Here is a 12,533-nt window from a genome sequence, read left to right on the forward strand (position 1 = left end):
CAGGGCAAACTTACTCAGAAGATCTGTGATACTGAAGATCGTCTGACCCACAGTTTCCCAGACTGCTTGGTTCTGAGACGTCGTTTTTCCTTTCATCTTCGGCCCATTGCCCTCCTTCCACTTACGTAGAGCAGCAACCTCTTGTCTGAATAGCGCTTTGGTTGTCTCTTCTATAGATTCCTGCGATGCCATTTTACTATCACCTCTTTCATCGTGATCAAATGCCATGGTAACGTTATCGACCAATTGCAACGCTATGTTTAGCAAGTCATCGATTGAGACGGATTGGGTTTATTAATATTCAAAGAATGCGGCACCGCAATGCGAATTCTCTGTGTGGCTGGCGCATGGTGGACCCGGGCTTGGGCAAGCAAGGACGGCAGTGACTGCAGCAGGGTATGAACAAGAATCCTTAAATCCTCTGTGAGATATCCACGAAGATGGTCGGTCGATCCCAGGGGAATATCCAGATCAGGCAGATCGAAAAACTTAACCTGAACACCCACTTCAGCTGCTCTGGTGAGTAGATTCATGAGCTCGTGGTGGGCTTCCTGCTTCTCGCTTTCATCGATGTCGAATGTAAGGTTTTCTTGTGCAAATGCTTTTTTGACAGCAGGTCAGCAAAGTCTGGGTAGATCCGTGGGGAGAAGCTCGGTAAAACCATAACCGGGATATACTACCTGCTATCCATCCCAGTTGCGCCAAGATCTCGTACTGCATCTTGAAGATATTCGGACCCCTCGAGTCATTGATTTCCGCCGGCATCACGGATAATATCGAAAAGACATTCCCAGATCTGACATTATCCGCCCAAAGTCTATACGACAAGAAGACATTTGTCAACTCCTTAGAGGCCGCTGAAAGTACGCGCATATTCCGCTCGCAGGATGAAACTAGTGACTGGAATATATTGTCGGGAGATTTGTTTTTATCGTCCACGTCCCCCAGCAAGGGTGATATTGATTGAGTAGAAGATTGACTTGACTCCGGAACTTTGCCTCCCGACTTCAATTTCTTCGTATGTACTTTCAGCTGTGAACTTTTGATAACGTACTCTAGGGAGTCGATGAGAACTGTGATATTCTCAAGGGACTTGCGGATACGATCCGAGTCGCCTAGCTGGAACTGGACCTTCTTGTAAAACGAAAGCCTCTCAGGTTCGCTAGCTGGATCGCCGTATTTTCGGTAGAAATCGTTCCACTTCCCAAGCTCACCTTGAATACCTTGAAGGCACTTGCCAATCGCCACATTCGTCTGAAAGGAGGAAGAAGAATCCAGTGACTCAATGATCTTCTGCACGGTCTGTAGACGGACGCGCTGGGTAACTGAGTCGCAACCGATTTACACACACGAAACGAAAAGCCCGTTTGCCAACGGCGAGACCAGGGCGTTGGATATTCCAATTCGTCCGTACGGGATGTTTTGGGAGGTAAGAGAGTCTCCGCCTCGTAGGATCTAGATCCACTGACCCAGCATGTAGGAAGATGACATTCTTCAGTTCACGGTGGCTGGCAAGTCGGTTGTCCCTTTTCCCTTGCCTGTCGAGCCACAGCACACAGAGAACAATGGGAGGCACAGAATTCACTGTGGGGGAAGTGGGCAGGGAAGCAGCTACCTGCTTTTGCCATTTGTTTAAGATGCATATCGAGCTGTTCACAGTCACATGTTTATCTATATTTAATATACCTGTTTCAACCTTATCCTCGTGGCCTCTTTTAGTACAATGACGAACAATATGCCCAATGCATAGCGGAGGCACGGTGATGGCCCGAGCCGTCTGTCCTACCTTCTTTTATACAGACGACCTCTGCATAATACGCTTTATCGGCACGATGCAAACCCGGTATTCCAGGGATCTTGATGGTGCCCGGTAACTGGACAATATTGCGGGGAAGCGTGCGCATTCCCCGGATCTATACCCCGGCCGTGTCTACCTTAAATGCATGCATACAAGTCTCTCCACCTCTCCTTGCGAGACCAAAATGCCTCTTCGTGTTGCAGTGCTTGGCCCCAAGGGCCAGTGTGGCTCGTGTGTCGTGGACGAGCTGCTTTCCCGCGGTAGGTCCGCGCGTCGTCTGCCGTTGCCTAGATGTTGAGGCTGACGACGTTGGATCTAGGGCATACTGTCGTTGGCTTGTCCCGAAACCTCCCAACAAAATGGCATGATTCGAACCCAAACTACTCGTCGCTGGCTGTCGATGTCTATAACCATGATGCCCTTGTCCGCGTATTTTCAGACAACTTCGACGCCATTGTGAATGCCTTTGCGCCACCCATCGTCAGCCTCAAGACAGTCTATCAAGCAGTCATTGAAGGCCAGCTGAGAATCAAATCGGCTCTGCTGGCCTCCACACACACACCGGCCCGCTTATTATCATTGGTGAGGATACTCTGGCTTATCCTTTCTTGTGCTGATTCCAGTCAAAGGAGGAGCAGGATCACTTTACAATAAGGATGGGATTCAACTGGTCGATGAAAAGGACTTTGCCTACCAGCACTGGTGACTCAAGAACGTCAAACATAGTGAGATTTTGGCCGTTAACTCGCGTTCAGGTATGACTGGCCGGATATGCATATCGACTACATGACCAGTCGATCCAAAGACCATGGCAACACGGCACTGTATTATTTCTGCCGAACCTTCAAGTGGGCTCGGAATACGAACGAAAGCAAGGGCTGCACGGCCTCCACTGCTCTCCATCCGTACTCCAATTCTACAGATTAACTCGTACTAGGGACGTCAATCCCAAGCAAACCCTTTGCCAGCTTCCTTTTGTCGAGGATGAAAGGTTTCATGACATCCACCGATGGGCGCGGTCTGATCGAGGGCTGCCGAGTCGCATTCTCCCTGTGGGAGGGCGTCTCGGTCAAGCCTTGGAGCTTTCTCTCGCCTCCTTGGCAGCTTCGTGACAAAGGTATGTCGGCATGCACCGCTGCGCGCCGCAGTCCTGACGTATCGCAGGTGTTAGAACGGGCAGGTATTCAATAACCATTGACCATTATCCCTTGGACGACAAGGGAGTACATCTTGGCATATACAACGAGGATATGGCAGTGGCTATTGTGGATGAGGTTGAGCAGAATAAGCTCAACCATAAGCACTGGTGTCTGACTGGGGAAATTGGCCTTGGAAGGTGGTAGTGATGTACTGTATATTGTGATTCATTATTTCATCTTGAATTGATTGAGAAGCTTGAGAAGCAGAAGGCACGTGTCTCTGTACACGAACAAGTGTTACACTGTCGGCCATACAGCTCTCAACATGCGCCTAGAGGCGAGAATAAGGTAAGGTGGAACAATTACCTCGTGGAAACAGGAAATGAGAGGGTGACAAACTGAATGGTAGCGACTATACTAACTACATGATCTCGGGACTGTAGATGCCTAAAAAGTTCTCTCTAGGTCTGTAGGGTATCGGAGTACTCATAACCAACAGCATCGGAACGTTGAACCCACAGATCAGACCCTCGGCCATCCTCCGAATGCAAGTCCCGTATTCTTCCCGGAGAGGAAAGATCCTTGAAGAAAAAACCTGTATCAGGGGTTGTGGCGCTGTAATTGGCCCCTGCTTGCTCCCCAGCCCCACTCCGGCGCCGATCCCAGAGGCGATCCGTTACACAGAATAAAGCCTAGGTAAACCCCAGCTTTCCCCCGCTGCAGATTTCCTTCTCTGAAAAATCCCCCGCCTTGTGTTCACAGGAGACCAAGTCCTCTAGCCATGCTGCTTAAACGCATCGCAGGAATTTCACCGCTAGCTGCGGCCGCAAGCGCACTAGGAGCAGCCAACGCCAGCTTCCAAATCGCGCAGCCCGGCTTCAACACACTCATCGACTCGCACTCCCGCATCGAGCTGCTCTTTGAAAACACCACATACCCTTTCGCCCATGAAGCCCCCGTCTACATACCTTCTACCGGCGATCTATGGGTAGTAGGAAACTTCCAAACACCCACCGGCGGCGCCCCCATCGAAGTCTCCCGACTCTTCAAGTCGAACCACACAGGAAAGTACACCCGCGAGGTCATCCCTACGGACATCATCCCAATGGCAAACGGGGCCATAAACTACCACAACGGCATTCTCTTCTGCGCGCAGGGAACAATGGAGCGGAAATCCGCACTGATCTGGATGAACATCACAGCGCCATACGAGACAAAGGTGCTCCTCGATAACTTCAAGGGCCGGAGATTCAACAGCCTCAATGATCTCGATATCCATTCCGATGGGAGTATCTGGTTTACTGATCCGACGTACGGATACGAGCAAGATTTCACGCCGGAGCCAGAACTCCCGACGCAGGTCTACCGGTTTGATCCGGCGACGGGCGATGTCAGGGTCGTGGCTGATGGGATCGGCCAGCCGAATGGGATTGCGTTCTCGCCTGACGAGAGTATTCTCTATGTGTCGGATACGGATGCGAGTTATGGGAGTACCCGGCCGGCGACAATGTATTTTCCCCTTCTTGTCCGTATCGTGTACCCAAACATATGCTAATCTTCTTTAGTTACGCATACGACATCGCAACCTACTCCTCCGCGCCCTTCCTCGTCAACCGACGCGTCTTTGCCTTCGCCGATACCGGAATTCCCGATGGCGTCAAGGTGGATACAGCAGGAAACGTCTACAGTGGCTGCGGAGATGGCGTGCACGTTTGGTCTCCTGCTGGTGTGTTACTCGGCAAGATTTTCTTCAATAGCACGTCCGCGAATCTGGCGTTTGGCCGGCCTGGGGAGCTGTTTGCGTTGAACGAGTATCGGGCTTGGAAGGTTTCGCTTGATCGGAGTGTGGAGGGGACGATTTTGGAGTTTTGAGCGTGGCAGAGACGGGGTTGGAGAGAAGTTTAGATGGGAGAGATGGACGTGGTAGCGTGGAGGCCTCATGGCGAATAGGTTTGCCCCTAGCGAGAGTCAATGTGTGGCAGCAGGCTTCAATGTATATAGACGGCTGTACAGACGCACATTAAATACGGTCAGATGTATATAGTATCATCTCTATAATGAAGAGAAGATTAAACATATTTCCATTGCATCAATATTGTTATCCTTCCGATCTCTAGATGAAATCGTTCCGTTGTCCCGTTATGGCCATTCTTCGTGACCAATCTAGTCTAGGGCTTGACAGCCTTTCTGATAGTCTCTCTCTAATAAGCATAGAACACCCCATCCTCCGCACCAGGCAAAGCACCCCGCTGAATCTTCTTGTTCGTGTTCTGAAGCCAGAATCTCAAAGCCCACGCCGAAATAATAGTCGCCACGCCAAAGGCCGCATTACTCGACATTGCAGTCAAGTACCTGGGCTCATCGGAGTCTGGATAGAGATAAGCGGTGTAAACGTAACTCGCGTTCGCTACAACATTGACGACAGCCAGCGAGGCTGATTTCTTCTCGGTTGTCTGGCCGAGCGTTGCACTGACCCACCCCAAAATAACCGAGTTGACGGCGTACGCGCCGCTCGTGAAGAGGAAGCAGCAGAAATATCGTGCTCCCGTGTTCAGGGTCGCGCACGAGACGATAAATGCTGCGACGGCGACGCCCATGGGTACTGTGATGTGCCAGCAGCGTTCATTCAATTTCCCACTTGTCCTGCCGACTATCATGCCGACGACGCCAGAGACCAGGTATGGTGGACAGGTCAGCGCAAGGGTAATAGTTTGGTTGAAGCCCAGGGTCCCGATGACGGTAGGAAAGAAGTTGTTGAAGCTGCACGCGCTGAGATGCATGTTCTGCATGAAGGCGAGGAGGTAGAGGCGTGGGTCGCGCAATGCTTCCTTGAAGCCGGCGAGAACTCCCTTGGACTCTTCGCTACCAACAGTATCCGCAAGGATACGTTGATGAGCGAGCTCTCGTTCTTCTGAAGTAAGCCAGCGTGTTGTAAGCGGGTGGTCGGGCAGCATTATGAGACCAAGGATCGCAATGGCAAAAGTCACCACACCCTCAATAATGAAGAGCCACTGCCATCCCTTCAGACCATGGGCGCCGTCGATCGTCTCGAACACACTTAAAGCAATAAGACCGCTCATGGCTGTAGCGACGATGTTGCCAGAATATAGAATGGAGATGCGGAGGGCGATCTCTTTGCGAGTGTAGAAACATGAAAGTAGATAGAGTGCTCCGGGATAGAATGGAGCCTCGGCAATACCCAGGAAGAATCGCACAGCCACCAGTCCACCGTAGCTTTTGGTAAGGGCAGTACAGGCAGATACGACAGCCCAACAAGCCATGCAGATACTCATGTAGATAGACGGTCGGACTTTTCCGCTCGACATTAGGAGGTTCGAAGGGATTTGCATAATTAGGTAGCTATACAAAGCAGTCATGTGTTAGAACCCTTGACTTGTCATTTCACGGGGCTGGATGGCAAAAGGACCCTTACCCAACGAAGAGGATTGAGATACAAGTGTTGTATTGTGAGCCCACTAATCCCAAATCTTCCTCCAGTCCGTTCAATCGAGCGCTGGCGATAGCGTTTCGATCAACCTATATAAAGTTGGGTCAGCACAGCGCAACACCACAAAGCGAAAACAAGAATAATATGTATAACCCACATAGTTTAGGAAGTACATCATCCAGACTATAGGCATTATCCTCAGATCAAGCTTTTTGACCAGGCCGATCTCTTCCGGATCGGTTTTGTCGACAGCTCCAGAGTAGTCACCCTTTAACGCTTTCTCGTCACCAAACTTGGAGGAGCGAGCATCTTCGAGAAAAGTCTGGTCACGCTTCTCGTTTAAGACACCATTGTTCTGGTCATGGACCTCCTTTTTGGACGCCATCTTTAGTGGATGACTGACGTCGACTCAGCCTGCAAGAGGCTGCAATGGACGATATTTCGCGGAGAAGTGCAAGTGAAAGGTCTCGTGCAGGGTAGAGATTTTGAGAAACCAGAGAAAACGTGAGAATGATCTGTGCAATTTTGAATACAGAAGGGTAATGGGGACGAGCTTTATACTCCAGTCTCGGCGCCCAGGGTTGGCGTTCGAGAGGCAAGGATTTACCAAGCCGGCGCTCAACATCTTAACCCACAGCTTGCACAGACCAATGGAAATGACCGGCCATTCGGACATCAACCCGCCATTCCCCCAGATGTGTTGATCTGGCCTCGTTGAGAGACTCGTTATGTGTGGGAAACGGGGTGATCAACCCCGTGGGGGACCTATGGATCCGGGGTACAAATCTCCGAGCTGTCAGTTGGAGACGTTTGGACCCTGCACCTGACAAATGCCAACACCCTTGCTCCACAATCCTCGTATCGCATCTCGCTCTTTCAGAAGACACCAAGTCGTCCGGACAAGCACAAGTCCGGTGCTAAATCTCCGTCTTCTTGGCAATCCTTTCAACGTCACCATTTGTATCGGCTGCATTGGCACTCAAGAAGAAGAGTGATGAACGATGCTTGGTTGGACTGACTTTCTTGGAACATCATATGATCATTGTGGGCTTTAAGCGTCAAAGTCCTTTAGAACCAAGCCTACCAGTTGCTTTCACTGTTTGGCCTCCAGGCACTATATATTTTGTTCACAGCGCATTTTCGATCCAGCTAAACCAGGTACCTAAAGCAATGAAGGGCTATTAAAGGGTCACTTCTATCCAGCATATAGCTTCTAACCGAGTGAAAGCTCGACGAACAATGTCACAGGTGTATCGCGAGGTGGTTGTCTATGGGCGCGTTATGCACGAAATGTCTTAATGTGGAAGTTTTGCATCTTGTGCAAATGCTGAGTCAGCTATTTTTTTCCTTGTCCCTCTCCTGGTGATGAAAATCAACAACACAAACCACACCCTTCTACTCTCCGACATACAAGCGCGCTGGTGTAGCATGGCGAAAAAGAATAAGGGTGCTGACCCCCAGCTTCGCCTCGCTATACGTGCCGAGCTCCTTAATTTACACAAACATAACAGGCCTATCAACCGCGCCGCCATCCAGACTAAGTACACGGCACAGAAACCCAAGCTAGCCGATTACATTCGGGACATCATTATGGGGTGAGTACCAATTCCGGTGACCGGCGACCATCCATTAACAGATTCGCATCAGATACGCCGACCACCTTGACGGGCAAAGGAGCAAGAGGGTAAACTCGCGGCACAGCCTGCGGAGCAGTACTCAGAAGCGTCAGCCAGCCAGTCGTCGTCCGATCCCGATGAATCAGAAGACGCTGATAGTGGGGATTCTGAAGAAGAGTACTCTGATGATGACTCGGACACGAGCGAGCTAACTGAAGAACTGGAGAATCGCCCGGAAAACAACAATGCGCTGCTTCAAGGTAGGCACCCTGCTGTATCTCTGGGACGTCGGCCAACGCTAACCTCCGACCAGATTTCAAAGACCATCTTACGGGTGTCCAAAGGGTGAATAAGGTGGAGTCTGTACCTCGTCTACCGTCTCTTGAAGAACAGCAGGAATTTCTGGTCTCCGGCGACGAGGATGATGAGAAGGATGGCGCTTCGGACTCTGTTAGACTGGGCCATGCTGTGTTGGTCTCCGCTGCCCTTGAGAGCAAAGGATGCTGCCTATCTCAGTGTGCGTTACTGGGAAAACTTAGATCGCAGCCCGTGACAGCGACGAGTGCGGACACTCGCGTGCACCTGAACACGAATACGCCCTTCTCAGCTTTTATTTGCGGTCTCCAGGGCTCAGGCAAATCGCATACGGCCGCGGTGATGATTGGTAAGAATCGCCGACTATATCTCACTTTCTCACTAACACCTCCCCAGAAAACTCGTCGATGGCCATGGCCCAGCTCAGAAATGTACGGCGTCCCGGTTCAACCCTCGTTTTACATTATAATGAATACTCCTCCAACGTGAACTCCCAACCGAGCGAAGCTGCCTTCTTAGCCTCTCTGCTCCCGAAGTACGCCTCTAAGCTGAAACCGCCACTCGTGCGTGTTCTTGTTTCTCCCACAAACATCCACACCCTGGCCAAGTGCTACGGGAACATACCAAACGTGAAAGTCGTTCCGTTTAAAATTAGGCCGCGTGACCTCAACATTTCCATGATGCTGTCACTGATGTCGATGAGCCAGAGTGACTCGATGCCGCTGTACACGGCACAAGTGATTCGGATTCTGCGTGAGATGGCCACCGAGAGCGGAGGACATTTCGACTACAAGGACTTCCGGCGTCGCCTTGAAAAGCTCAGACTGGACCGCGCACAAACCCCCTTTCTCTATCAGAGGCTAGATCTTCTAGACTCTTACCTTGATTTGACCGGCAAAGCCAACGCTGATTATTTCGTCGACGCTGGTGTTACTATTCTGGACTTGTCCTGCCCATTCGTTGACCAGAGTACTGCTTGCGTTCTGTTCCGCATTGCGATCGACCTATTCCTCTATTCCCACCCGTCTAGAGGGAAACTGATCGTGGCAGATGAAGCACATAAGGTATTTCCCCCCTGTTTCTCCCTCATTCAGACCGCACACTAACCTCTTTCGAAGTACATGACAGATACATCGGCCGCAAAAGAACTTACCGAGACCTTCCTCACGATTATTCGTCAGCAGCGCCATCTAGGGGTTCGAACGATTATATCCACACAAGAGCCGACCATCTCCCCAAAGCTGATTGACCTGTGCTCTATCGTGATCATCCAGCTCTTTTCGAGCCCGGAATGGTACAGCGCCATCCGCTCATACCCATCGAGAAAACAAACAGCACCAATCAACATGGAATACCGGAGGGATTGTACCAGATATCAAGCCTTCGGACTGGCGAGGCTATTGTGTTCACTCCGTCGGCACGGCTTCTCGACCACTGGGGCATACCTATCGATACGAAGCACGTCACCTTCAGGCTGAAAGTTCGTAGCCGGGTTACTTGGGATGGTGGACGCACGATTGTGTCTGTCCGCTGAACAAACTTTTAATTCTGACATTGCGCTTCTAAATCGGCGCTTGGCCGACAATACTAGGACGACCATTGGAGAGTTCTGCCTCGTGATCATTGGAAACCTTGAACTCCCCTATCTACCATCGCCTATGTCCACGGACGGCCCTTGTCCTCTTTTGTACGAGTAACGATTTTCACTGATTTACGACATCTCTCTAAGATAAGCCAAACTTGCTGAAAGAACTCTGATATAGATTCTAGACTAGCATAGCAATACGATACAATTATTTCAATACGCTGTCTATTTGATCTCAAACTCTGTTTCGACTAATATACTCATCCCGTCGCTCCTTCCCTCCGGCCCTCCAGAAGTGATGAGCCCCTCCCGGCTCGACCCCTGCCCTCGGCCTTGCGACAGATCTAACCTCGACGGCCCTTCCTCCTCCCTTGTCGCGGTGATGAATGTCTGCAACGGATATGGATCAATTGAGCGTGTGAAGCTCTTTCTATTGAACCGGCGAAGAATGCTTGACCCGTGTGACCGTGCGCTGGTCCCCGCAGCCGATCTCGAGAAAGGAAAAATGGGTTTCCAGAAAGGCACGCACGCGACTGCAGTGCCGAGTGCAGGCTCAATGGCCGTCCATATCATAAGGTCTTTGATGTTAGATGTGACGCCTTCTACCTCGTCCAAGGCAGAGATGGAAACAATGCGCATTACCGTGGCAGCGCAGATGTTAAAAGAGTTAGCCGTTCATTGCAATTTCAGCTGTTCAGAGGACTTACAAGGTTCCTAGGCCAAACACCGTTATCAATGGAAGCTTCTGAGACATCGGCAACCCCAGACTAAAAAGGTACGGCATTGGCATCGCAAGCACCACCGTGTCGGTTAAGAGGCCAAATCCTGCCAGTATGAACTGGTAGAGGATCTGGTCGCCGCAGTATTCTTCAGACCGTGGCTGGCGCCACACAAAGAGGAGCGAGAATGGCTGGCAAATAACAAACGGCGTAACGATAGCAGTCATCAACCACATGATGATGAAAGCCGCCGTTGCTCTAGCGGTATATATGAAGTATGGGAAAACGAATAGCCGGCAGTAGAAGGAGAGAATTGAAAGATTAACGCTGGCGCTACCGAGTGCAGCGAGAATCTGAGCGATGAGGAGACCCTATGAACACCCGTCAGCGTTGATAGCCTTGAACTTCCTTGCTACTCGGTGGGCATTCTGACCTACAGGAAGTCGCTCAATGCATCATCAGTCCCATTGTCGGTTATGATATCTTTTGATCGAAGGCCAGCACCACCACACACAACCACTTTATCCGTCAGACTCAGTCGTTCTTGCTTGAGGGTGAGGGCGTCGTACTGTAAATTGCGACGGCGGAATATGCAACCGAGCTGACCTTTGAATTTGTCAGGGGATGATAGAGAAAGGAGAGGAGGTAGTTCTTACCGCTGCCGCTATTATCAAGTAGTCGCTCTTGTCCAGCTTCGTCCCTTTCAAGCGTCTCCCATACAGCCTCAAGGCCACTGCAACGCAAGGAAGCACGATGAAGGCGCTCGACACGCCTATGATCGTCCTTTGAGCCTTATTCTGTATGGGAAACATAGTCATCGTCGGTAGAAAGAGTTTCGTTCACAACCTGGAGAGACCATGTGTTTCCCACGACAGCAAGCGCACGAGGAGACATTAGATCCGGAAGAACCGGGAAACACGCAGGCACGTCCAAGGCTTATAGCAAGATTGCTGGCCTGGAACTGGGACCGCCTGTCACATCGTGACAGTCCAACGAGGTAGGATTGATCGTCCGCCTCGCACATTCTGTCCAATAATGGGGACCATCGATAATTGAGCCATGTATTCTCTTGCTGCCTTGATTCTTTGACTGCCAATGACCTTGTTGGAACAGGTTGGATTGTGCCATCACGTCGCTCAGGGGTGGAGACAAAGAGACAAAGAAAAGACCAAAAGGGGAATATTTACAATCCTTCCAAGGTTCCAGCCTCAGATCAGATCAACGCCCAGACCAGCGACCCTTGTCCTCCACGAGGGACAAGTTCGCGTCCTCAAAGTCTCGGAACGCTCACCATCCACTCCACACATATTTGCGACAGCTGATTCTAAGCAGACAGTTGCATCGTATCGGAAGCATTGGAGCCGCGCTTACCCTGGCGAGTTCGCAAACTTCGATCACAACAAATGGGAGATTAGACGATTGGTTGTGACACTAGGACTGGCTCCAGAACCCGGGATTTCCCCTGAGCTTCGGTCAAAGTTTATAAGGACGGATGTTGTCTTGTATATCTGTAGGTGTCGTCCTCGCGATGCAAGACTTCTGATGCTCCTCCTGTGAAACGTCCGGGAAGAGTGCTCGAGCCTGACTCAGCTCGCTGTTTTTTACTGTCTTTGGCTACTCTGTCGGGCAAACCCAATATACAACGCTCCGTCCTCCTGGTCTTTCCTGATCGTCAAAGACGTAGTTTTATATAACAAGAAGCCTACTTCTCTCACGTCAAGTGAGGGTGAACTGTGTCTGAAACCCTTCTGGTGACTGGTCATAGAGACAAACAACCTAGTAGCTTACAAGGTCTTTTCAATCTCGGATTCCATAGCTCCAAGCTCCTCTTGATCACGAAAGGAAAGGAGTTCCTTTGAGACAAGCATCCCCCGGATCTGAACCAGGTATGCATTCAAAGCGCGCAGTCCGTA

The 12,533-nt window shown here is 50.7% G+C and overlaps 4 protein-coding genes across 4 annotated transcripts; 3 read left to right on the forward strand and 1 right to left on the reverse strand.

The window, feature by feature from the left end:
- Positions 1-1,982: 1,982 nt before the first annotated feature.
- On the forward strand, positions 1,983-3,141 carry BJY04DRAFT_210368 (uncharacterized protein; the record flags this gene model as incomplete). The annotated part of the gene is made up of 6 exons (XM_073714243.1): positions 1,983-2,058; positions 2,118-2,380; positions 2,454-2,500; positions 2,554-2,703; positions 2,752-2,915; positions 2,963-3,141. The coding sequence occupies 6 exons, from the start codon at positions 1,983-1,985 to the stop codon at positions 3,139-3,141; spliced, it is 879 nt and encodes a 292-aa protein (XP_073566679.1).
- Positions 3,142-3,896: 755 nt separating this feature from the next.
- Positions 3,897-4,982, forward strand: BJY04DRAFT_199366 (SMP-30/gluconolactonase/LRE family protein). The gene is made up of 2 exons (XM_073712760.1): positions 3,897-4,446; positions 4,503-4,982. Exons 1-2 carry the CDS (start codon positions 4,043-4,045, stop codon positions 4,807-4,809), a joined length of 711 nt encoding a protein of 236 aa, XP_073566680.1. The 5' UTR covers positions 3,897-4,042; the 3' UTR covers positions 4,810-4,982.
- A 156-nt stretch (positions 4,983-5,138) lies between these two features.
- Positions 5,139-6,770, reverse strand: BJY04DRAFT_210370 (major facilitator superfamily domain-containing protein; the record flags this gene model as incomplete). Its single annotated transcript, XM_073714245.1, has 3 exons — positions 5,139-6,297; positions 6,371-6,474; positions 6,543-6,770. The coding sequence occupies 3 exons, from the start codon at positions 6,768-6,770 to the stop codon at positions 5,139-5,141; spliced, it is 1,491 nt and encodes a 496-aa protein (XP_073566681.1).
- Positions 6,771-8,138: 1,368 nt separating this feature from the next.
- BJY04DRAFT_231329 (uncharacterized protein) lies at positions 8,139-9,850 on the forward strand (the record flags this gene model as incomplete). Its single annotated transcript, XM_073719501.1, has 5 exons — positions 8,139-8,178; positions 8,390-8,665; positions 8,713-9,380; positions 9,435-9,610; positions 9,652-9,850. 5 exons carry the CDS (start codon positions 8,139-8,141, stop codon positions 9,848-9,850), a joined length of 1,359 nt encoding a protein of 452 aa, XP_073566682.1.
- Between the last annotated feature and the right edge of the window lie 2,683 nt (positions 9,851-12,533).

Source organism: Aspergillus karnatakaensis (genome assembly GCF_047715665.1).
Source record: "Aspergillus karnatakaensis strain CBS 102800 unplaced genomic scaffold BJY04scaffold_62, whole genome shotgun sequence".
NCBI classification, from domain to species: Eukaryota; Fungi; Ascomycota; class Eurotiomycetes; order Eurotiales; family Aspergillaceae; genus Aspergillus; species Aspergillus karnatakaensis.

Bases quoted from the DNA above. Each gene is read 5' to 3' on its own strand.
- BJY04DRAFT_199366 (XM_073712760.1), top strand. From the start codon at position 4,043: ATGGCAAACGGGGCCATAAACTACCACAACGGCATTCTCTTCTGCGCG. The intron at 4,447-4,502 runs GTATTTTCCCCT...AATCTTCTTTAG, and splicing joins AGTACCCGGCCGGCGACAAT to TTACGCATACGACATCGCAA.